Source organism: Opisthorchis viverrini (assembly GCF_000715545.1).
Source record: "Opisthorchis viverrini unplaced genomic scaffold opera_v5_14, whole genome shotgun sequence".
NCBI lineage: Eukaryota > Metazoa > Platyhelminthes > Trematoda > Opisthorchiida > Opisthorchiidae > Opisthorchis > Opisthorchis viverrini.
Window position 1 is genome coordinate 3302822 of NW_008751670.1, and position 25724 is coordinate 3328545.

At 44.9% G+C, this 25724-nt stretch overlaps 1 protein-coding gene across 1 annotated transcript in view; it reads left to right on the forward strand.

Moving 5' to 3' along the window:
* Positions 1-4464: 4464 nt before the first annotated feature.
* T265_01366 (hypothetical protein) overlaps positions 4465-25724 on the forward strand; it is a gene marked incomplete at both ends in the record, with an annotated part of 23507 nt that continues 2247 nt past the window's right edge. The window contains 8 exons of the mRNA XM_009165372.1: positions 4465-4604; positions 5391-5475; positions 11015-11165; positions 12761-13116; positions 16079-16368; positions 16989-17152; positions 23249-23362; positions 23487-23621. Of these exons, the coding sequence (XP_009163636.1) occupies positions 5406-5475; positions 11015-11165; positions 12761-13116; positions 16079-16368; positions 16989-17152; positions 23249-23362; positions 23487-23621 (1280 nt within the window). The remainder of the gene's footprint in view (positions 4605-5390; positions 5476-11014; positions 11166-12760; positions 13117-16078; positions 16369-16988; positions 17153-23248; positions 23363-23486; positions 23622-25724) is intronic.

Here is a 25724-nt window from a genome sequence, read left to right on the forward strand (position 1 = left end):
TTCCACAATCGTATCTGTGACGGATTTGAAGGAGGAAGGTGAAAGTATACAGCCTTGCCTGACACAACTTGATGTGGTGAACCCAGGCGAGATCTTCCGGAGCTTCACATGTCCGCGGGAATTGTCGTGTACCTCTTCAAGCAGGGTGAAGAATTTATGGAGACATCTTTGCTCCACAAACACTGCCATAGTGTCTGACGGCCCACACAGTTAAAGACAGCTTTCAGACCAAGAAACACAACCATTGTTGGTTGCTGGAAGCAGTGTCGCTGTCCCAGAATCTATCGGAGGGTGAAGGTATGATCGATGCATTTTCTTGCAGGACGGAACCCAGCTTGCTTTTCACGGATCTGTCTCTCCCTGCGTTCAGTCAACCTTCGAAAGATAAGGCAGTGAGCTTTTTCGATACCACAGCTAACAGGCTGATGTTACGGTCGTTTTCACACAGCGTCCGCGTACCATTTTGAACACAGGGATGATTGCCGACGTGCCTCATTCTGCATGCCCCCCTGTCTGGACTTGGGCAGCCTGGCGGTATCCCAGCCCTCGTGCTTCCTTCGGGTGGCATGGCAGCTAGGCACCAAAAGGGTGCTACAGCTGAACGCTATCTACGTTCCACGTAACATCAATAAGCTTTGTAAGATGGATTACCAGGGATTCTTCGCTTTCTCTGAAGGGGGTTGGATAAATATCTTCCGGTCCTGGTGCCTTGTCACGTTTCAATATGGATATATAGGAAGACAGCTAGATTGTTCTTCGAAGTGCTCGACCCACCTTTCCAATCGACGTTTTTGCGAGTGAATTAATGAGCCACCTTTTCCTCTTGTTTTACTCCCTAGTGCCAGTCCATCGTACTAATTGATATAAGGCACGGTGGTTTCTGGCGGCGAAAACCTTTTCCATCTGTAGAGCTTTCGATGTCCACCAAAGCTCTCGGTTTTCCCGCAGACCCTTGACTTTTTGGCGCTTGTGTGATTTGCGTGCGCTGTCGTACTCGATGCTAATATGGGATTCCTGGAACTAATCAGGACTAGTGATCACGATGATATCCAGTGGTCATTTGTTTGTGTTGGATAAGTCGGACAGACAGCACCGAACGCCTTTAGCATAGCTGCTTTCACATCTTGTGGTTCATCCGCATACTCACTACCACCACAGTATTGGTTTATTCTAAAATTGTTGGGTTAGCTCAGGTAGATACTGTTGAGCTATGAGAGTTTTTCACAGATGGTGGATTGGCATGTTTCTTGATGACTTGTGAGGACCTGAAGAGGAGCAAGCTGTCGAGCGTGCACGCACGATAGTGTGATCGCAATCAATTTGTGTGCCCCGGAAGGGAGGGCAGTCTTGGGTTGTGACTCCACCGGTGGCTGATGGCCACGTGATCCAACTGGGTCCACGATTCGTTTGTTCATAATGGTCGCCAGCTTGCGCGATGCGAACGTCTATGCTGAAAGTTTGTATTAACCACAAACAGTTCGTGATCAGCACACGACTGGAGAAGTCGACATCCGTTGTCCGTGTGACGAGCATCGACTCCGAATATGCCGCCCAGATGTGATTCGCTTCTGGATTACCGAGCACACTGAGGGAAAACGGTGAAAAAGCGCCTGGAAATGCATAACCGCGCTTAGGTCCCGTTTACGGGTGTACCCAGCATAGATCAATTTTAAGGAAGTATAAAGTTTCAACGAGCTTAGAGTACTGACACTAAAAGCTCCAATGTGGAACTAGGTGTTGCTTTGCTTGTTGTCAGTAGCAGTGGGGGGCATAATGCCCGCTGATCAGATAACTCAGTGAACTAATCAGCAACGTCTGATTGTCTGGTGGGAAGGAGTTGGGGAGGGACACCGGGAAATGATACTTCCCGGTTTCCCAGGCCGAGGAAGGGGTTTGGTTGATGTAGCCCACCTTGAGAATTCGACTCAAAATTCTGACCCACAAGGCAGTGGGAAGATGTAGGGTTTTCTTTGGGTACCCTTCCCTAAGCCAATAAATCAATAGTCTGACCTGCTCCCCTGAGAAGGGTTAGCCTAACCTAAGGGCGCAGAGAGTAAGGCGTTGCTGCCTCACTCCTGATGCGGCTGCGCACAGCAGGCGTCTTTTGAGCATCACCAGACTCTGGTTTTAAAAGTATTTCGACCACACTGAATAACACGCCGGCGGTCATGGTCAATTGTTAGGCGATCGACGTGTGCGGGTTTTAGGGTCGACCTTCCTGCCCGTCATTCCTCAAGGGTAGGCAGCATCACTGCTTCCATGAACATGGAAATATTAGTCGCCTTCGCCCTGCTATCGCAGAGGACAGTACGACGTTACCCCCAAACCGCCTTGTGGCACGATCACTCGTAGTGAATGGTCCCGCTTCTTCCTTTTGACTTTCCTGGCATGGTTGCACCTTGTGGAACGAAGTTCCAACCAATGTAGCCCGCCTGATTATTGCAGCACGGTTTTACGTTTGTTTCCCTCCAATTTTTGACTTTGCATGGTTGCACCTTGTGGAACGAAGTTCCAACCAATGTAGCCCGCCTGATTATTGCAGCACGGTTTTACGTTTGTTTCCCTCCAATTCGTAGGCAAACAGGAAGCGCGGAACTCGTACTCAAGAAAGTAACAAATTTGAGTGACGAATATTGGGCAGAACATGTTAGTGGGTGTAGAAACAAAAAGCGTCTTATTCTGCAAAGAATCTCAATGGCAGCTCCAGCTTTCCCGTTTTATCGACTGTGGTCTTTAAATGCAATGCACCTAGCGCATCCAGCTTTTTCTCGTAGGTGGTCTCAGGAACCAGGCAGTCCCTGATGTTTTGAGGACTTTTTGGTGGTGTCACTTCCATTTCGTCGCTCTAAAGGACTGAACGAGGGCAGCAAGAAATATTTCGGCCAGGTACAGGTTACGTTCAGCACATGCCTACTATCAGGTGCTGGACTTTCTAGGTACATTTGACTCTGTTGCCTGATGTATTCTCAACATACCTGTTCAGTTGGCATTAGCCCTGAAGCTTATGAGCGTAATCAGTTGCAGTTTTTAGACGTACAGGCTGCCTCCTACGAAAGACAGCTTTTGACAGTGATGTTCATCTTTTTCATCCCTACTTGGCTCTATAACCGGCGAAGTAGTGGTACGAACTATGGAAGTTTAAGATCCTATAGTTCAAACAGTCTCCGAGGCAAGTCTTACTGACTTGGAGCAGACAGATAGGAATAGAACGAAGCATGGGTGGTTTTCTGGATGAACTGATCAAAGTGACTCATTCTTTGGCTTGGGCTTCGCATCCGCAAAGCGTGAGAAAATAACTCCGAATATTCAGTCGCTGAGCCTATGAGAGACACTGGAGGCTGTGGAGCAACTGTGTTCCGACAGATGCCAATACACGAGCATGTAAGTCTCAAGTCGCTTTTGATAATTCAAGACACTTGTGGTGAGAAAGTGACTAATCTCAGAACCTCAGCGGACATGCTTATCGGGCTACACTACGACCTGTTTTGTTGTATAGATGTGATGCCTGTCCTTTGCGAGCAGTAGAACTCAGGTCTTTGGTATTCGTTGTCTCGGGACTATAGAAAGTGTAGGCTGCTGCCAATGAAACCGCAACCAGGCAATCAGAACATTCATGTGCGTTTTTCAGGCTTTGCAGTCGGAGGATGTGTTTAGCACCAGAAACTGCAGTGTCTTGAGCATGCTAGTTGCCGTGGTGCAAATAGAGGGCTCGTCAATCATTGACTTTTGGATGCTGTTAACGCGACCTGCCTTCTAGGGTGATGCTCGCGTGCGTCACCAGAAGAGCCGTAAGGTAATCCGCTGATTGATGTCCATCGCGTCTTTGTTGCCAGTTTGCATCCAGGTTGTCCGATCTGGTGGCTGGAAATGTTTTTAGTGGACTGGGGCTGCTCTTTATCTTTCTTCCGTTCTCCACAATAAAGCTCCCAACTGAACCAACGGTATATCGGGCATTAAGATTATGCTTTCGATGTTGATCATGGTGGTGCTCACTAGTGTTATACTAGTAGTGGGTTTGCATCAGTGGGTGCACGTGGGAGTACTGGATACTGAGATGGTCTCCTTAAAAAGGCAAAGAAAATGTTACGTCAAGATGGCTTGGTAATGTACGACCAGTCCACCGTCTTCCAAAGTAATCACGGTTATCTGCGAGTAGTGCCAGTTTGGAAAGTCTTCCTTATCTAAATGCGGCGATACTGCAAAGCTTAATGAGAGCGACCACTGTGGAATCTGGCGCTGTAACATTTCGTGTGCCTTTCGAGTGGAGGTTTACTTACGTTTCCTTACATGTGAAGAGAAACTCTGCAGAGTAGTAAAAACCCATCCAGTAGAACTGGATAGAGTTTATCTGTTACAGCTGAAGCTGTTCTGGGTAAGAATTACATTATACAGTCGGAATTGTCAATATTTTACCGTCCTCAAAAGCCTTGTATCTAAGGGTGTTTTTCGACGGTAAGACAAGGATTTATTCCGAAGACTTGTCACTTTTTCAGCCTTTCTGCTCACTATATCTGCCTGTGTGATCTGCTGCTGCTCGAAAATGTTGGTTCCTTGAAATTTGGTTGGGAACGGCGCAATCGGTAAACTAATATTTATGTCCACAAGTAAGTGTTGACAGTGATTTATGACTTGTACCACTCTGCGTGCATGTATCGACGAAGGATGGAGTTCAGTATAGTTGTGATGAGTCCTTGTTTTTAGAGTGTCTTTTTCATGTGCGTTAACGGCTTCAGAGGCACGCGTCACATTTCAAACTGCATTCATCACGGCATTTGCACAACTTCGTTCTTACGGTATCTGCAACCGCTTTAATGTGTCTCAGTTAGTATCACCTATCAAAACTACGGATAATGCCAAGGACTTCTGAATTCTGCCCACGACAATAGTTTCCATCAACAGTTGTATAAAGCTTTATGTCTTAACTCCTAGCATTTTGCTAGGCCGTGGACATAAGCTCAATAATTGTTTTATTAATAATAATACTTGTAACCCTACAGGAACGTCTACCTAACCCTCCGTACCCAGGACATGAAATCCGGTTACTTGCTGGTCGGTGCAGCGCACTTGACCTCACGTCACCTAGCCTCACTGTCATGCCGCCCTTAATTCATCGAAATTTTTCGAAAGACAACCCGCCGGCTGTCCTTGTTATTCCGGTCAATTATGTGTCATTTAGAATTGTTTGGTCTTCAAGAGCGCTTTAGATCTCTTCACAAAAGTTAATGTCTACTCGCTTTTCTGGCCGTTCGCAGCACTCATTTAGCAAAATCATTTTATTTCTCGTTAACGCAGTAGATCCATCGGGACGCCTCTAGAATGAACTACGCTTACAGTTTTGGATGTGCAGCATTTGCTGTTACGTCTAACGTGCTTTCTTCATTTGAATCTAGATGACGGTTCACTAAATGGAACAAATTAGGACCTTTTCCATTCAATGGGGACCGTTTTTCCGTGGGGCTGTGCAAGAATGTGAAGGTGGGATTTTTTGTGTGGAGAATTTACTTGCATGCAGTTTACACAGCCCCTGCTGGAACCAAATTCTGCTGTTCATTCTGCCCTTGTGTTATCGTACGGTTTCCATTTGCTAGTCTGTTGGATAGCTGGTTTTTTCATTTTAGGAAATCAGAAATGGTAACCGGCTTTTGAATATTCGTAGTTTTCGGCACAAATACTGTAAATAGTCGTTCAATGGTAACACTTTTGGTGCTCTGCCACGCGAAGAAGGTGCGAGGCTGAGCTGCTGCCAGATTATCCAACCCTAGACAGGAGCAGTAGGAATACTGAAGTTGAGTTCGAACCACGGAACCTCTAGTCAGTAGGTTCGCGCCGTAACCCCCGGAATTTTTTTCCGTGCGCGCAAATTCAGGGTTTGTGGGTCACAGAGAGATATAAGGTTTTTTCTGGATCTTCTCATGAGGTTGATTTTTCGGCTAAGAGACATTCTGTTCCGAACGAAATTTTTCAAACTTTCTGATTACCCTTACCCTCGTACGGTTGGCTCACTAGTACACTGAAGTTGTCTTGCAGTTTAAGCAATGTAGAAAATACCACTGTTATGTGAAAGTGCTATTGTCTCGTCATTAATCGAAAGAACACCTAGAATAGCTGTTAATATGAGCCGTTTTGCCCGCAAAACTCCTATTCTTATTCGGAAAATTGAAGGCCCTAATCTTTTCGAGATTAATGGTTTCAAGCAAGTGTCATACAGGAAATGCTTTGTCCGTGATTGCATGCCTCAGTGTCGAAGGTAGTACGTACCGGGATGACCAAAAATGGGTGTAGTTCATAGTAGGGGCTGAGAACATTAAGAGTTGCACGTGCAGCAAATGTGCCTCCGGCTGATCATCGGTGGTGTGTGGGATGGAGAAGAGGCTTCAGACAGGATTCTTCAGTCAAGCTGATCTTACTTTACAGTGGCTGTATCGTGCGACAAGATGAGTTGGCCCCACACTTGTACCGTATTGTTTCTGTCCACAAACGGTGGTCGCAGTCAATGGAAGAGAGGCTTCAGACAGGATTCTTGAGTCAAGCTGATCTTACTTTACGGTGACTGTATCGTGCGACAGGATGAGTTGGCCCCACACTTGTACCGTACTGTTTCTGTCCACAAACGGTGGTCGCAGTCCAGGTTTGCATAGATTGAAATCCGAGTCCGGTTCCAGAAGCGGGTTAGTTTGCGGAACCGTCAAATTTTCAGAATACGCTTTAAAGATCAATGGTAGAAAGCTCGAGTCTGTGGACGCCTTGTGCGCAGAACGTCCAAGTTTCACAGCCGCTGTATGGATTGCCGCTTTTAATTCACGAACTTATGTGCTTAAATTGACCTCACTTCTCCACAAAGTCCTCGTAATTTGCGTAGTGATTGTATCGCTCAGAAGATCAGTGTGTTCTCCAGCCTGCTCATTAGGTAATATGATAGAACCCAACTCGACGTCACTATATATAGGGACGTGCTCAGTCTTGTCATCTACGTGAAGGGTTACTCTTTGAGCACGTGTTTGCGTGGAGTTTGTCATATAGAGGTTGATTGACCCTATCAGTTCTGTATGAGTGGCTCGATCAAAACCAGCTCACAGGTATTCTTTTTTCTCCAGGTAGGACATTTTCATCAATGTATTCCGGGTTTCAGTCAAAATATTTGGACTTATTTGTGTGCCAGAGTATCCTTCCAGTGCCTATTGCATCACCCATTCAATCGCTAAGTTTAGTAACTCTGGTGATTTGTCGGTCTTTGTCTCACGTCGGAGACAAGATCAAACTCCGCCTTTTTGGCTGCAAACTCGGACTCGAGCCTCCATCAGCAACTAGTAAACTTTGATGAGTGCAGTGAGTTTGGTCGGTATATGGTCTGCAAGGATGATAGTCCATAACGGATCACGGTGGGTAGAGTCGAACACAATGTAGAAGTTCGTGGAGCAGCGTTGCTGGGATTCGGCACGGTGTTCCAGCAGTCAATGTAGGGTTATTTCTCGTTCACACAACTCCATGAGCGCGAACCACCCTGATTGGATCGTGTTCGAGCACCTGATACTTGGAAAATATTTTCGTAGTCTAATGAAGCAAAGTCCTTAGCAAAAATATCTAAGTGCGAGATAATCCCCGTTGATCAGTTTGTGGCTGAACATTCCAGTGCACACAACACTAGTTGGGTCGTTGCGGGGTTTGAAACTTTCTGGAGTTTCGTGACATATGCACTGCGCGCGATTCCCACTAAGGATGAAGCGATTGTACACTTCTCGGCTTTTGAGCACAGATTGGCTTCACCTGCAGGACAAACTCCCTATTGATCCCTCGATAAGTTTCACGCATTGTTTTTCCATCTCGGGATTAGGAATAAAAGGGATGAGTTTCTCCCCTGAAATGGAACTGAATACTGTATGTAGACGTAGAAGGATTGCGAGGAGGTAATAGTCTTATGCCTCACGAATGCTGCCCTCTCCTGGGGCTTTCATATTTCTAAGGTAGTGGTTTTTGCTCCACTAAGCGACTCGCAGTTAGTGCTTTAAGCCCCCGGAATCGATTTTGCAGGCCGGATTAGCAGTTGACTGAAGTGTCTCAGCTACTGGTTCTTACACCAGTGATCTGCTATCAGCTTTCCACTGCTGTGAAAAGTGGCTTTGTTTGCTGCTTTTTACTACCGACAACAAGAAGTAGGCGAAAATGTTCAGCCAGATCACTAACATTCGGGGCTCTATTCGCATTTGCGGCCACACGCGGCCAGTGTAAAAACGATCGTTTCTAGGACGTCTAGTCCCCTAACGTTGAGACTTTGGAGGTCAGGAGACTTGTTAAAGTGCGCCTGCAATGCCAAATTGTAGAAGTGTGATCCGTTCTGTCGGAAATTCAGTCTCATTGTGTCTGGGTCACTGTCGTTGCATGGCACAACTAGGACAGTCCCTTGAGGCTTGCTGGATAGATGTCTTAAATGCTGACCATTGCACATCCATCCAGACCAACTGACTTTCAGGAGGCGCTGTCAGTTACGTTGCTTTTCATTTGGAGGGGTTGGCTTGAGTCTTTGCAACCTAGTGGAACAACGCTGGTGCGTCTCAGAGGGCGATGTTTCTGTTCAATAGCAACATAGACTGACTGTCGCCTGCACGAAGCTGTTGTGTGATCCCAGTTTCAGCTCATCGATATGAACGACTACCACTGACGTACATTGCCTCCTTGTCGGTAAATAGTGGACTTGAGGGACAATGTTAACACCATTCAAATACCGTGTTAGTAGATACCATTTAGGATGCTGGATGTCTGTATTGGTGATGGCTAACAGATTTGACGTAGCGAAGTTGACAAGTCTGTCAACGTTCTCATGTGGTTGTCTTAGGTTTTGCTCGAAATTATGCCAGTGGGGCTGTCTGACTGGCTTACGCGAGCATTCTAGTCACCTGTGACTGTGTCTATGTTCAGAAAGACTTGCTGAGAATCTTGGTTGCAGACAAATATGTGAATGCTTTCGTTAATTGTGAGATGAAACACGATTTTGCTGATAACATTCTAAGCCTTATTAAGCATGATCAGCGCATTTCTTTCTGGATATCGAAACAGACCCCATATTTTTCAGCGAATATTTTTCTGAGTGACAGTCATCCGAGCATTTACGAGTACTCTCCGTTTACTTGACTCACGGTTATTTTCTCTCCTTGGTCTCTGCTCGACCATTGTGCTAGGGAGAGCAATGTTTGGGGATGATAAGAGTGGTAAGAGATGTATCTATTACTGATGGTAAGCCATATATTTTCGATACTGCTGAGTCGAGAAAAAGGGCTCATTTCTTCACCAGCTAACGGGTTTCTTCAGCACACTTTGTAAGGGGAGGTGTGCTTTAGAATTTAGGACAATCATGGTTTCTCTCTGCCGTTTGTTTGCACCTAATGAAGAAACCAAGAATGCGCGCGTTCCGTTTGCAGAAGAAAGTATAAAAGAGCATCACCCATCGGTCTTTCCTGCGCACAAACGGTGTCTTTAGAGAGGTAACTCTGGAGGAAGCAGTGAACAGTGTTGTGGGATGAATTTCTGCCGTACAATCTCGTTTGCCACAATACTTGTCAAACAATGAAGTTTAGCAAAATACAGGGCTAGTTGTAAAGTAAACCCTGGTGTGACCGACCACTGATACCACGTCTGAGTCTGAGAGTGATTCTAAGGTCTTTCAGAGTGCACAACACAGTCGATTATGATTAATCAGTAGTCCCTCGATGAATTTCACTTTGTACGGATGACTGTCTCTTGCTGTGAACCGGAAAGGGGAGTAAAGTTCAAATCTGTGGCCCGTCTCGACCAGATACTTGGTAATCGATGACTTAATTTTAAACTAAGTCCAAGTAAAGTTAGGGTCACCTGGTTTCAAATCTCCGTTTTTCCTGGAAATTGGTAGTTAATTTTTGAAAATAACCATGAGATTTGCATTTGTACGTACTTTTTTGCCTAAATGCAACCACCCATCAAGCGCGTAGCTTTCCGTAGCCTGCGTTTCACACCGTTTTTTTGTCGTAACCAAATCCCTTGTCTAAATGTACGGGAGGACCCAACGGTGCTGCCTAGGTGTTCTTGAGATCGATACGTCCCATGCTATTTAGATTATAATTCACTGTCACTTTCAGAAGCCACAAAGTCCAAAGTTACAGAATATGGGCATTTTTAAATGCTCTTGTTATCAGTAACCAAAGCCCAGTAATCTCTTTAGGGTCGCAGTGAGTTTGACTGCCAATGAGCTGTCCCGCAACCACACACTGATTATAGGACGGTTAACATCTGAAGACTACATATATTTGACGAGCCGCAATCAGGGCTCAACCTGTGTCATACTCTGTTCGTAGATTCCGGTTACCAGAGTCTCAGCACAACAATTGGAACCTTGAAAATAGTTCATTCTCACGATTCCTTGGCTGGTGATTCTGTGGGTTTGGCAGCCTACATGGAATTGGCCTGTGTTATTCACCGCTTAGAATTGGGTATTATGTTTGGACTATTCAGGTTCGCGAGACGTGCCAGGTGAAGGTCCTTGGTGCGTTCTGTTAATATTTCCCTTTCTGGTTGATTGAGCCTAGAAGTGAGATCGATGTAACACTTTCGTTTGGAATATACTGCTAGTGTGCACTTTGATGCTGTTGTGAAGTGAGACATCCATTCTTGGTTCACTGTGGGTTGAGTTTTCCCACCTGTTGTCCCCAATTCTAACGTCGCAGCACCAAAATGTTGTCCAAATTCCGGTGCACCTTCGAGAACTGCGTCGACAACTGGTCCTGTTACGGTTTTCATTTGTTTTTCGCTTGTAAGCACGAATTATGGTAACTAAGTGCGTGTTTTAACAAGAGTTGTGTCAGTGCAGTATTGGAAACAGTCTATTAGGTGGTTAGAGATCAGATCAAATCCGTCTTTTGGAACACTCTTCTTGTCCTAAGTGAATCAATTGAAAATAAAAGTGAAAATCATGCCAAGCTGCAAACTTGGCACTGTCCTTGCGTTTTTTCTCAGTACATACTTTGTGTGTTTTCCATTATGCTCATAGAAATTGAGTCTGTTCCCTTGCGCCTGGCAGTTGCTTATGAATCGAACGAACGATACAACGTCACGTCTTGCCAGTTCTCACCATGTGGTGAGTACTTTGCCTTTGTCCAGTCCCCATGCGTGGTGGCCGTCTATCCGGTGGAGAAACTTATGTGAGTTGCGTCACCATTTAAAGAATTTACGCCCCCTAAAATCTGGAATCAACTAACAGTCATTTGCTAAACTCGGATATGTTTGTAGATTTTATTGACAGCTTCTTATCCACCCTTTCAACTGTAGAATCGGCGCTGTATATAAAGAGTGGACTGGATTGCCTCCGGAAGATCACCTATTCCGTTTTTTAAACATCCCATTCTCAGGTGAACGCTTTCGCGCTTTCTTTTGTACCGCCATCCTCCTTACATGGAGTGTGCCTTTTAATTCCCAATTTTCGGCACCTCTCGAAAATTCATGGGTAGAGATAATCAGACAGGCTCTCTCGCCTTACCTCAAATTCCTATTGAGACCACTTCCTCCACCCGTTCTACGTTATCCTATCAATTCCATAGTGGCCGATCTCACATTTGCTTTTTGTCATTACCCTTCTCATTGTGCTCCACCTAACTGATTGTATACCCCTCAAGGAGAAGGGCGCAGTTGGCCTCTTAGGGGAGATCACACGTGACTAAAGGGAGCCGCTGCGTGGACTCTTCTGGGGGAGTAGGCGATCTTTTTCGAGGCGTACATATTTCTTGACTCGTCCCTTTGAATGGCTTAGGTATTAAGAATGCCTACCATTCATGACATCTGCCTCTACAGTCAAAGTCCATATCTGACACTTTGCGAAGAATGAGAGGCCCAATTGAATTCCTTTCGCAGCCTGTGCAGTATAAGCCTAAACTACGATCATGTCGGCGATACAGTCACATTGCATAATACGTAGCATATGGTCAGTCGATTTAATCTATCTGGTCTGATCATTTGAGTACAAAACAAAAATATTGGTGCGCAAGAAAATTGCTTAGTCTGGACACTGCATACGTACACTGAGCCATGCGGACTATAATAACTCTTGTAGATATCATCAGCTTGAAGTTTAAAACAAACTTTTTTAGGGACTTGATTAAGCCTGAAATCAAAGTGTGATCTCCTACTAAGCGCTTACTTAAATGCAGATCATGAAAGAAGCCATGGAAAGTAGAAATTCGTATACAAAAGTGATGTAAGCACTGTACTGAAACGAATCGCTCGTTCGTCTCGTGCTACGCGAAGACCGATGTTCAAGATACCGTAGATTTTTCATCAATCCTATAACTATAACCATTTGAAGAAAGGTTGTGGAGCATTTAGTTGTTTGTCTCCACTTTTTTGGGGCGCGAACTTCCCCTATTATCTACCCAACATTAATTTTTGCGGGATAATGGATGCACATTTCCGTGTATTTGGTACTTCAACTTTCCCAGTTTACCTCGAAAAAAGAGCAAGGGGTTTGGTGGTCGTTGGCTTGTTCGCTGAGCTGCAATCAAATTACCCCGCTCAGCGAACAAGCCAACGACCAACAAACCCCTTGCTCTTTTTTCGAGGTAAACTGGGAAAGTTGAAGTACCAAATACACGGAAATGTGCATCCATTATCCCGCAAAAATTAATGTTGGGTAGATAATAGGGGAAGTTCGCGCCCCAAAAAAGTGGAGACAGGTTTCTTTCGTTCGCAGTAGGTTTTATAGCTGCAAATGTTTACATCCAAATACCTTTTTGTTTCCCATCAGGAGTTTCTGTTTCATGAGTATCCCGGTCTCAATGCCGGAGTCATACAATCCGACCGGACCGCTCACAAGCGAAGCACCGGGAACACCTACTCCTTGGCGTGTTTTGTCTTCCGAACTGTTATCGGGCGATAGCGTTCGCGTGGATTTGCAACCCGTTTGTCGTATCGAAGCCCAGGGCGTCGTGCAATGCTTAGCATTCGCGCATGGTGATTGTTCTCGGTGTCGTCTCCCACACCGATCCGTGAAGCGCAGATCCGTTGTTCTTCAGAATTCTTTCGTTTCACTCATATTGATCGGGCTCATCACTGGTTATACTGAGGTGTACAATCTTTGCGACATAACTCTACCCATTGCTCGTGAGTGCTTGGTCCCTATATTGTGTACTTCAATCAAATATCCTGTTTAACTTCACTCAGCCACTTTGGGTTGTTCGCGGACTTAGGGGTTAGTCTTCGAATTGGGAAGACCTTGTGTTTTGTTTCGCTGGCTCTCAACACCATCTGAGAAATAGAGATTCGATTTTACCTCTTTCTATCCAGTCGTCATTTGTGGTGTTCTGAGTGAAACACCAATCTTGCAATGGCAAGTCAAGCATGCTTATTCTTGCACCAAATTGCACAGTGAATTTTAATTGAGATTTCGTCGTTTACGTGAAATCAATCTATGCTGAGAAGCACTGTGCAGCTATTTTTATGCTCATTGGGGATCAGCAGCGGTGCTCATCTCACGCAGCTCGGAGTTTCGAACCCACAGTCTTCCCGCCGGTGGTTGAACACTTAACCTTTCGACCATGGGCGGCTGATCAGTAATGTGAACTAAGGGCGAATTGTCGAAAACGGCTTCGTGTTCAGCAACAGTGATGCACTCATGTGGGTTGACGACAAACGTTTGTTGGAATAAAATGTGCCAAAACGCAGCTCCGGTTATACATGAAAACGCTGTATTTGTAAACACAAACCTGCACCTCTAATGGTGCACTTTTGAGACCCGTTTTGTGTCTTGGTTACTGTAAGGCAGGTACTACAGTGAGTGTTCTTTATCTTAGTTTGCCCTGACAATTTCGAATTATTAACCCGACGCTGACAACTGTGCTATTGTCCCTGTGTGTGTGGTATGATAGCTACCTTAATAACAGGGTGTGGCCACTGAAGCCTGTTTACGATGATGTGACACTCAGACGCCTGTCACTGGATTGAAAGGAAGTGAGTGCAACCGATTGGTCGGAGATCCTCCGGTTACCTTTTAGGTTCCTGTTGGCGCCACAAAACCCCAGCTACATAATGGAGACAGAGGCGTGTTGTAGAAACTTCGTTGTCGCTGGATTTTGCTCATTCTTCTCTATTCACTGTTCTTCCTCACAATAATTACCCGAGATCCCTTGGGAGAGAGTCACTAGCTTGTCAAATTTGGGTCACGAAATTTGAACACGGCTTATTTACATGCAAGATACCAACTATTCTTCAATATTCGGGAGCGATGTTTAGGCCTAAAAACACAACAGTTCCTAAGCAGCTTGTCTGTTGCATGTGGTCCTCAGAAATATATACGAGAAGTAAATATTCAGCCGTAACACCCTTTCGGTGCTTAGCTACCACGGTACCTGAAGGATGACACGATGGCTGAGATACTTCCAGGTTGCCCAAGCCTAGACAAGAGCCGTTGAGATGCTGAGGTTGGGTTCGAACCACAAACCTTCTGGCTAGTAAATCCGCGCCTTTATCACTGAGGTACATCGCCCCCTAGGTTCACCTGTCAAAGTTAGTTGTCATCAAAATGGGGGTAGTATATTTTCCGTATGTTCTTGTAACTGCAGGTCGCAACAGATGTAGATTGAACCTTGTCTATCATTACAAATGCTTCAGCCCGATGCTTCAGTGAGTATTTCTGGTCGGACCTGAATAACCGTTCAATCCCGCTGGTATCAAATAAGTACTTGGGCAGTAAAGTTCCTCTTAGTCTGTTCACACTAGCGGCTTGGGATGCCCGTAGAATCCGTAGAATCACACTAACTTTGGAGCCTTTTGGTTTCGTTTACAAATCCCATTCGAACTCATTTACCCTTTCTAGCCATCGGGTGAAAACATGCAAAAAAACAGGTGCAAACAAGGTTAAAGGAATTGATATGCGACGGACCACGGCAACAGACGCACGGGTGCAAGACTCATGTCTGACTGACATTTAGTCTGGTCACTGGACCTAGAATCACTGTAGAGCTTTTTTTTCATCAGTAGGAGTGTGACAATACAAAGCCTAGAAAGTCGTCTTTATTGAGTAGTTTCTGGTGTATTTTGATGTTTTGTAACTAAGCGAAAGACCGGAAACCCATTCAGAGTGTTTGGAATGGAATGCGGCGAGTAGTTTCTATAGGCTGAGTGGCAATATCCCTCAGACCGATAACCTAAGTCACCTCCCGTCTTTCGGAGCTTAATGCCGCTTCCTACTGCTTTGAAGCGGGAACGACTGGGATAATCTGGGAACTGTGAGAGCACGAAGTGTTCATGGCTACTGTTCTGTTTATCTGGGAACATCTTTTTCCGAAACTTTTTTGACTAGATAACTAGATTGTTTGGTTTAGGAACCTCACATCTTTCAAACCCGCTGTATTGTGCTGGAGGACCGAACTCAGCCTTATGTCACGTAGGTGAGCCTAAGATGTGATGTAGCATACTTCCAAGCCTCCAATCAAACGGCTATCTGGGAACTCTTTTTCCGAAACTTTTTTGACTAGATAACTAGATTGTTTGGTTTAGGAACCTCACATCTTTCAAACCCGCTGTATTGTGCTGGAGGACCGAACTCAGCCTTATGTCACGTAGGTGAGCCTAAGATGTGATGTAGCATACTTCCAAGCCTCCAATCAAACGGCTCGATGTTTTTACGGGCTGACAAAATTAGCTTCGATGCGGGGCGAATAATTTGAGGATTTTCTCGTTCGATCTTACGCTACCTCGGGGAGGTTATTTCAGTCATCTGAATTCGATATTTCAGCTTGCAAACCAGTTTGCTTTTAACGGGAGACTCGACTAAATCCAGGTGAATTTCTCATTTGTGATCTTCTTTAACTGAATATGCTGCACAAAGGCCGTCTCATGTTTCAGTTAGTACGATATCCGATATATCGCAGCATATTTTCTCGGCGCGACACAGGCTCATAAGGTTGTTGGAAACTCTCCGAAGAGTTCTGACCAACGTTACAATTAGTATGTTCTGCGAAGAAAGCTATTTTGATTTATCATCACGGTAGTTCATTGCCACTGTTTCACTATGCGGCTGCCGTTCGCTAAGTTGCTGTACTTTTTGTCGATACCTGAATTTCAGGTATTCCCAGCCTGGTCCTGTTTGCGGACAACCTCCCCATTTATCGGCTGTGTGTGGCAACGGACGATAGCCTACGAGTGGCATCGGTTCAGTTAGGAGGCGACGTGAAGCTCTGGGATTTGTGGGATGACGGAAATATGTATGCAAATCTCAAGTCAAAATTTGTTTTTCCCAGTCCCGATGAGACTGCCAGGGACATGATACGTGGGGAGGCGTGCACGTTTGCCTGGCAACCTCATGGTTCTCATATCTGTTTGGCCGGTCAACGGGGCTATGGTGTTGTTTTAATGGTGCGTTTGTTCACTGGAGTACTCCCAGGTGATTTTACATTGTCCACTATATTGTCCACCTGTGTGTGTGCAGATTTTTCCGAATCCTGTAGTTTCACCACTAATTGTGAACAAGTTATTCTGTTGTTCACTGATACACAAAATGTGTATCCATTTCGGTAAAGAACATGCCTCCGCGATTGCCGGATAAACCGGTTGAGCACCGTCTCTCTGTGCTCGAGCTTCTTGGGGGGAGGTTCCACCCCGGTAACTCATTGATATATTTTTCTTTTGATAGATAGATTTTGCTTGATAGATTGTTGTTCTTACTCAGAAATAGATGTAAGGAACCTTACCATGTGCTTGCTCCTCCTGAGTTTCGGATTTATCTTACTAGCCTTCTCGGCTTCATTCGGCCACCTTGAGGAACCTTGCAGTCTTGGCATTCTAACTTTTTCTAACCTAGTGATTATTGCGTGTGGCTAAAAGACGCGTTCGTGATCAGTAGGGACAACGTTAGCTAATGTTGAACACTATAATGATCAGTGACCAGCCTATCCTTTTCTGACTGCTATACAATCACGCGTGAATTTAGGGCTCGCCACTTGCATTCACTCTCGGAATTGCTAATTTTTATCCAGTCAGAGAAGCCGTTCGGCCGTGTTGCAACGCTCCGTTCTGGTCATTTTAACCGTATATCTGCGGCTACCTATACGCACGATGCAAGTCTCCTAATCACTGCCGCCTACGACTCGAGCTGCGTGGTCTGGTCTGTCCCTGAATATGCTCCACTGCATCATTACTGGTAGGTCTTACGATTTTTTGTTGTGTACACAAGTGCCCTTCTGCGCTGTTGTGCACATAAAGATCGATGCACTAAAACAAAATTCCTGTTGTCATTTCTTTTCACATTGATCGTCACGTGCCTTTGGTCATCTGCTCACCTGGCAACCAAATTTCCGTGTCGCTACACCGAACATGCATTAGGAGTATGTGTTTTACTTAATCGGGTACCCTCGTATGTACTAAGCAGCTCATCTCCCACCACAGTCTTCTTCAAGTCTAAACCGAATGAGAAGAAATTTCGAGTTATTTTCCCTGACAATACAATTTCACCCAGATCCCCTTGCACACTATGTTCTCACTACTCCTAAACTGATTGGACTGAATCTGACTAGGAATGAATCGAAGGGATTAACTACTCACGTCCATTTGAACTCCAGAACTGTCCGCAGCTCGTTTTTTCACCTTTTTATGAACGCCATAGCACCATAGTCTGATGGTTTGTGTAGAGTATAGGGAGCTGGAAAAAAAGGAAACTATTGAATTCCAGATGATTATCTGACACTGGTCGTCCAGTACCTTTCATATGCTGCACCTTCAAACTTTGTACTGCCTCGCTCTGTCCTGTTTCCAGAAATCGCCTTAAAGTATCGCAGCGCCTCACATGTACCCACCTCTTCGCCCGTCACATTTTGCACCAGTTCATAGTATGCCAAGGCTTTGTTAGTTCTAAGGGTGAAATTCTGTGACACCCTTCTTTTTTATGGTGGCTTACGCTAGTTGATGACATGTGTACGCCGAGTGGAACTCGCGAGTGATACGGGTCACCCTTCAATCTTTTGTGTTTCAATCGTTTAGATAGGCCAACTTGACCTGAAAACGAAGGGCAATCATTTGGCTGGGCTGATGGTTTTAAGATAGGTTCTCTCTGTTCATCCCTTAGTCGTATTCCCTTGTGCATACACTGACCAAAAAGTTCTGCGGACACAGTTTTGCACACACACCTCTGCGTAAATCACACATTTGCTACCTATCCTGTTTAGGGCCTTTTGGCGTACCTTAGTGTGACCAATGAATCCAGATTCGGTTGTGAGCCCGCTTCCATTTGTTTGCTTCCATGTTTGCGTTCTACCTATTAACGCGAGCCCGATGAGTCACAAAGCTAAGAGACATTGTGTGACTGAACAATTCGAAATTCAACTAGACGTTTACGTCAAAATTATCCAGCAGAATTTTAAATACATTTCTAAGTCGTTTGCAAAGACTGCAGTTCAGAATAAGGAGGACTGTCTGAATATGCTAACAGATGATCAAATCAAGAGCAACCGCTAATTCGAATTCCACGGCTATGCACACCAGTCAGCTAGAGTGCAGACTTATGGTGAACTACTTAAGGTCCGGTTTTGAAAGAACCCTTTTTATTTACCGTTCATCATCACCTCCCACGTATGATTTCTGCGGTGAAATGCGAATCGTTTGACTACGTTGCCTATGTTAGAAATTCCCATGGTTATATTCCACCAACTCTTTTTCAAGTTGTATTTGTTTTTTGGAATCAGCTTAGTAGCTTGAGCAACAGTTAGCTGAGATTAAAGGCAAGTTGTTTTTGCAAATACACAAACATATACTTAGATTGAAGCACGATCGCTTTTGCGCGACTTCACGTGCATGTGTCATTCACATCCCGGGTATGATGCTCTCCTGGATTCGTATCACTCTTGCTTTGGTTGAACCAGCTAACCAGTCCATAGATTTCTGTATGCTGGTAGCTCAGGTACCATATGTCGTCGCTGGTTGGTTCCCGAACTAGGCAGTTGAGTTACATCAATGTGATCCCCTGCCGATCTGAACATGGCAGTGGGATGAATCCATTTCATGCTCTGTTCTGTCTCAAAAAATGTAAAGCAACATAAGATACGTAACGTAATACAACTTTCAATATATACGACTTTAAAACAACGTAATCGATCAACAAAACCAAAGTATTTTCAGAGTGGACCTTAGGTCTTTCTGAGGGCATAGGTCAGGCTGGAACCGACCCCAGCGAACTTCATTCCCTGTGACCTCCTGCTTCATACTAAGATGAGTAAAGTTCATTTCTGTGACCTATGTTGATTAGAGGCCCAATGATCGACTGTTTGACCCTGGGTTCGATCAGCTTCGAGTTGGGGTCAGTTGCAGTGGTACGGGATCTTTGGGACATATGTTCCTTTGCTCGCTTTTTAAGCCTCCTCTCAGCCTCCTATCGATACACCAATCACCGCAACCGAATTCTTATTGAACTATGCAGTGATTTGTAGATGAAACGGAAGTCGGTATTTTGATTGGTGACAGTGGCACAGTCCGTGGATATGCTTTCACACGCAACTCTGCTGCGTTGTAAGTTCGGTGCAAGGTTGCGTTTAGTATCCGTTTACATAAGCTGAGATTTTGATCACCAGAGTAAATGGTCTAGTTTGCCACTGTGAGTGACGCGTTTGATTCATTACTCGGAGTGAAGTGGTTTCTGATGGAGTAGGTAGGGTGGTTATTTGAATGCAACACAGCATTTCAGTTTCCTCCGCGAGTGTATCCGAGGTTCACATCTGTCTAGCTCTTTGGAATGAAGTCAATCACCACCAGGGCGCGTTTGTACCGTAACAGAGAGGAACTTGTTAAGTTCAAATATATCCATTCCACATAGGTTTCCGTATTGTTGTCATTAGTAACTCGTCCGAATGTTTCATTTGTACACCGGTGCTCGTGCTTACCAAGCCATCAATTTGTAATGTAACCGGATGTTTATAATAAGGGTGTGGTCCGATGCCAATTATTTAGGACGTTCTAACTACTCGGTAGCAGTCAGACGATGAATAAATCAACAGCTGGTTAGTCCAATTTATATTCATCAGCTGTTCAAACTGTTTAGTGGGTGTGTGGTGTTTCAGTCAGTGACCTGAACCTGTTAAACAGGGGGGGGGGCGCGTACAAAATCCCTCCGCATCCATCGATGAGTCTCAACAGGGACCAGTTTTTCAATTTTTTTTCTTGGTTAGACTATACGCCTACAATAGTAATAAGGTTTTCGAAAGTTAAATTACTGATGAGACCACATGGGCGTCCGAATGGATGGCCGACAGACTTCACTTTAGGACGTGTACTCAGTTTTAGACTACAAAATGGGATCATCCGCTAGATGAAAGCTATACACCAATCTGCGACATTCAATTTGCGAGGAGACACGGTCGATATCCCCAGGTCGTCAGCGAGTTACGTGTTATGCGAAAGGTTTATTTCAGATTTTTCATCGTGGATATTTATTGTGAAACTCAAGATTCACGAGTGACGTAGGCTTGTGATGTCAGCACAATAAAGATAGTAAGGGCAGGATAAGCCAGTCACGGAATGAAGAGATTATCATGAGACGCATTCATCACTTTAAAATATCGATCGTCAGACGGGCGTACAAAAACAATGGCTTCGTTCCATCAAAATGTTTTGGCAGTAAATGGGTAATTGAGCTTTGTCTCCGTCATCTCCGTTCGTCTCACTGAAATCCATATCAACTATTGGGAATGAAGAGGCTCAAAATATACGTGAAGTATGCCTATCTCCGAGACGGAGTAAGTCTGCTTACTGTTTGTGCTTCACGAAAGTGCCAGTCCGTACATTTTGGCAAGATCGAAGATTAGAGAAGAATCCATGCAGCAAGCAGTTAGTCTAGTTAGTCCATACCGAAGCGGGAAAGCACCTGACTCGGGCTTTTTCTTATCAGAACAAATCAGTAGCGCATATCTTGGCTGTGCCAGAATTCGAACCTCGGACGTCTGAGGTGTGAGGCGACCGTGTTACCTCTATTCTAACCAAACACAGCACAAGAGTGAACAGGTTCACCTTTTCGGATGTGACGATTCGGGTACATTTGAAGTGGCCAAAAATGGGTACTGTTGATATGCTGTAGTAAGAAACTTCAGACCGCTCTCTTTGGTGTGGAATAACAAGAATGGAGGATGTTCAAGTGGGAGAGATGTGAATACAGGTGGCCGAAACCACCGAATCCAATAAGACACCATAATTCGGCGACTACCCCCGCGTTTTGAGCCTCCTAGCAGGCTTAATCGCTTCATGCTGTTGAGGATTTTTGTTTGACTTTGGGGGGTCGCATCGTACACATTCATTCTACTTGAAGTTCTGCTGATTTAATGAGATATCCTTGTCTGACGCACGAACTACGATGTGTTCAAGTGTGCACCTACGAATCATTCTTAAACCCAAGTTTTGTTAACTCATATTCGTTATATGTAACTGCTGAGCCTGTCCACTTTGCGGCCAATATTCCACTGAGTACCAGAAGGACTTCCTCTCCGACAACTGCCTGCAAATGTCTGTATCAGCATTAAATGTCCAAGTACGGAAATTGCCACCAAATTGCTATCGGCTGTTAAACAATGTTTCAGACTGTGAGCTAACTTTCACAAATTTGTACCTAGTCGTTATCTTGTGAGCCTTCCGTCTCCTACCCTGACGCTTTAACTCTGATTAATCCGCGCGAAAACGGGATAGCATTGGATTCAAGTTTCGCTTCTACCGGAACTCACCTACAGTGAAGGCCTTGGTTGTCGCAGGATTGGAACTCCTAACCTCTGGTCTGCAGAGGGAATGTGTTGCACATGCTCCACTGATGCACCCTGAATGCAACTGTCCAACCGGACGATTTTGTTCCCACTTTGAATGATGTGATTAATTTACCCAGCATCCAAAAAAATGACTCATTCATTATCCTAGCTGCGTTGACTAACTGATCAGTCCTACCAGAGCTTATCGATTGGGCAAGGCGTCGAACGATTGGAACCTACTGGGTGATTTTTCCTGTTTAGATGCAGGTGTTTGCGGGGTATGTAAAACTTACTTCCACTTCATTTTTCTGGGCGCAGTTTTTTTAGGTAGTTTACACCAAAAGTGGGAGGAGGCGTTACTGTCCAGTTTTGCTCTGAATTAAGCTCATTGGAGTGGCACATCAGAGGTCCGGAATTCGAATTAGGGTAAGCTTTGCTGTTGTAATCCACTAATAGAAGGGAAACGAGAGTCTAATGCTTCTCTTCTTTGATACGGAACACCCAAACTAATTGCGCCAGGAGAGGTGATGGACTGTCCACACGAGGATTTTTCACCTTCCTAATCGCCTGGAACATGATAGGTTACTGACAATGGATTGTTCTGGTTCATCAGTCTGCCGTATGTCTGAATTAAATAAAGTCTTCTTCCCTCAGTGTTTTCAGTTCTTTTTGTTTGTGACCGAAAGGATTTTGTGCCCAAGGTCATTCGGTTTGCCTGAAGTTTTTGCATTCAGAGGTTCCTGAAAAAGAGATTAGCCAATTCGCCTTCATTTTTACGCATGTACTCCACTCCTCTCTGTGTTCTATAATCGTTTCCCAGTATTTCATTGCCTGGCATTGATGAATTTAGTACACGCGCCTTTGGATGAAAATCAGTTATAAATTAGTTTAGACCTATATTCACCAATTCCTAAGTCGGTTCTCCGTCTTTTGAACAGACTGTGTATGATGGGAGGTTATAGTTCAGTCCATTTTCCATTGTATGCCTAGGAGACGCTCCTGGTACTTCTGAAACATGCAATGTTCCTTCATGGCACACTGAATGACACTCATTGTATTCATCCACTGGCATCTTCATGAATTGTCGCCATTGTTGGAGTTCACGTAAACACGCTTTCTAAAACTCCGTTCATGATAAATTCAGATGCCTTATTTGGTTAGAGCTACAGAAACCAAGCCTAGCTAATTAGTCATGCGGTTGGTGGCTAGTTTGGTCGTACTATGATGGTGCCAACACTGCGGGAGGCACTTCATTTCGCATCATATTTTGTTGTCAACGTAGCGGTTAGTGTCTGAACTAATTGGGAAACTCATGATTAATGAATCACTGGCGCCTCGCCTGAAACTTCAAAATTGTGACAACTCGTACACTTATATCCCTCTTGTGCAACTTTACCATATCGTGGCGCAACTTCTTCCCAGCCGGAATTTCACGACAAATGAGTTTACTTCAAACAGACTTCATTTCTTCTCTTTTCACGCGGCTCGGGTCATTTAATTTCTTTCTGTTTCCCTTTCACCAGGCATATGGGTCGCGTTCCGAGCTTATTGCTTGTCGGAGGAGCAAACGGACATCACCTCTACGATTTATGTATGTCTCCGGATGATCTTCATTTTTTAACCATTTGTGAAGATCGGTAAGTGCCTTCTCTAATTTGTTTTTGCGGTTCAAGCTTGCTGTTTGACCCACTTACTTGTAGGGAACTACATTCGGCCTCATGAGTTGCTCATCAGGTTCCCTTTTGGTATCTTGTTCTCCAGTTGTGTGCGGCTTTGGCCCCTGGCACCCAATACTTCACCAGTCAAGACTTATTATGAATTGGCTCTTACACAATCTACCGGTCCCAAACTTCGATGTGTCAGTTTCAGTCCATGTGGTCGACTCATCTCGGTGACGTAAGTGTCGGTTGTCCATACATTTCATTCAGACTGCTTTTTCCATTCTATTGGTGTGACATTTTTTTTAGCTGGAACGGCGTTAGTCTATCGGTACTACGGAATGTGAATCAACTTCCCAAAACAACCACTATAGTTTGCTGAGATGACTGGCGGACAGGCTATCTTCGTTGAGTGACAAAAACTGTTGTCTTCTGCTTCTAACGTTAATCCTACGGAGGCTTGCTGCCAACAAGGGATGAAGTAGAAGTGTGTAGATGGCTACGATCCTTGCAGTGTTCGAAAGTCCTGTACGCCAGGCACAGAATTTGAATCTCGACAAAACCGCCTAGCTAAACTCGGTTCGTCACTGTACATCGGGATTATTTTGACTAAGGGTTCCTGGAAGTGTTGTCGTTGACAATCCAGCGGATCGCTTTTGTGAATGTTGTTTCATTGATTAAACGCCATGCTATTGGCCGTCTTCACAAGTGACGCAGGAGATTTTTGAAAAAGTTTGGTGACAATCGGTAGATTTATTGCTGGCAACGTTTCGCTTTTGACACAAAAGCTTCGTCAGGTCAAGTGACTAGATTCTGAGGTCGGTCGCGATTTAAGGCGGAAGAACAACAGGAGATTATTGTTACAAGTCCTCCAAGAAGAGTAATACAGTCGCCTGCAAATCAAGTTGTTGTTAATGTGAGACCGAATCCTAGCTAAATCTCCTGTTTATGATGTTCTTCAACTGGATATAATGCCCAACAGCTATCTGGTTTCAGTTAGCACGATCATTGATATGTTGCTGTATACTTTGTGGACAGAACACACTATACGCGTGAGGTTACTGAAAGTCGACATGACGAGTTTCTTTCATTCTTGGGTCTAGTCAGGCAAGTGGCCTCGATACAGCAATTTCATTTGAGCACTATCGTTAAACGAGAGATTTAGCTGAGTCTCCCGGTGAATTTAAATTGATTTACAATTGAGTGCCTCCCTCTAGGTGCTCTGTTTCTTCACTACTTCGAAAGAATCTACACTTCGCTTGCTTTGTATTGTGTTTCTCTAGGTTCCTCCTGTTATTTTCTATTTTTGTACCATCTTCTCATCGTTGCAGAACACTTGAACACTAATTACGTGTTGCTGTCTGCAATGTTAATGCTGAGGGATTGTCAACTGATGGCTACTACTCCCATGTTTGATCAAGTGCCTCCTGTCTTGCTGATTCGGCTCTGGCGCATGACTGAACTCTCCTCGTCATGAAAGGAGAAACCCTCAGGTCTAATTACTCCGCGAGATGGCGCAAGTGGTAGGAGCACGAGTCTACTGACCGGAAGGTCCATGGTTCGAATCCGACCTCTACCTCTCGACTTTCCCTGTCTAGGCTTGGGCAACCCAGCAGTATTCAAGCCCTCGTGCCTTCCTTCGGTGGCATGGCAGCTAGGCACTGAAAGGGTGCTACAGCTGAACGCTAACTGCTCCGTCACCACTGGTGGTGGAGGCCACCTAGATTAGGCATAATAAAGTATCTAAACTTCCCGGGTGCTCTTGTTGCATATCACAGACTGGCAGTCCTTACATGAAAAGTGTGTCTGCATCACTCGATTCCAGATATTCCTCCCTCTGTCTGGTTAGTTCATACAAACTGAAAAGTACTAAATTCTACTCTTATTAGAACTTGTCAGCGGTTGTAAAAAAATCGTTCAGCTGTAGCACCCTTTCAGTGCCTAACTGTCATGCCACCCGAAGGTAGCACGAGGGCTGGGATACTGCCAGGTTGCCAAAGCCTAGACGGGGGAGGTCGAGAAGCAGAGGTCGGGTTCTAGCCACGGACCTTTCGGTCAGTAAATTCGCGCTCTAACCACTTGGGCCATCTAGGTTGTAAAGGCATCTTATATACCTGCATCTTGGAACATACAGAGTCGGCCGAACTGGCCATCCACTATGCTCTGCGGAAATCCTTTAAGTTCTAAGGTGTGTGAACTGGCTGTTAACAAGTTCAGCTGTTATTTAGGAAAGGAATGCCGCCAAACCTATTGGAGCCTTATGTGGTTCGCCGCTCTAAACATTTGGGGTGGATTGACAGTTTTCCAGTTTCCAGAAGAATGTATCGCGAACTGAATAGCC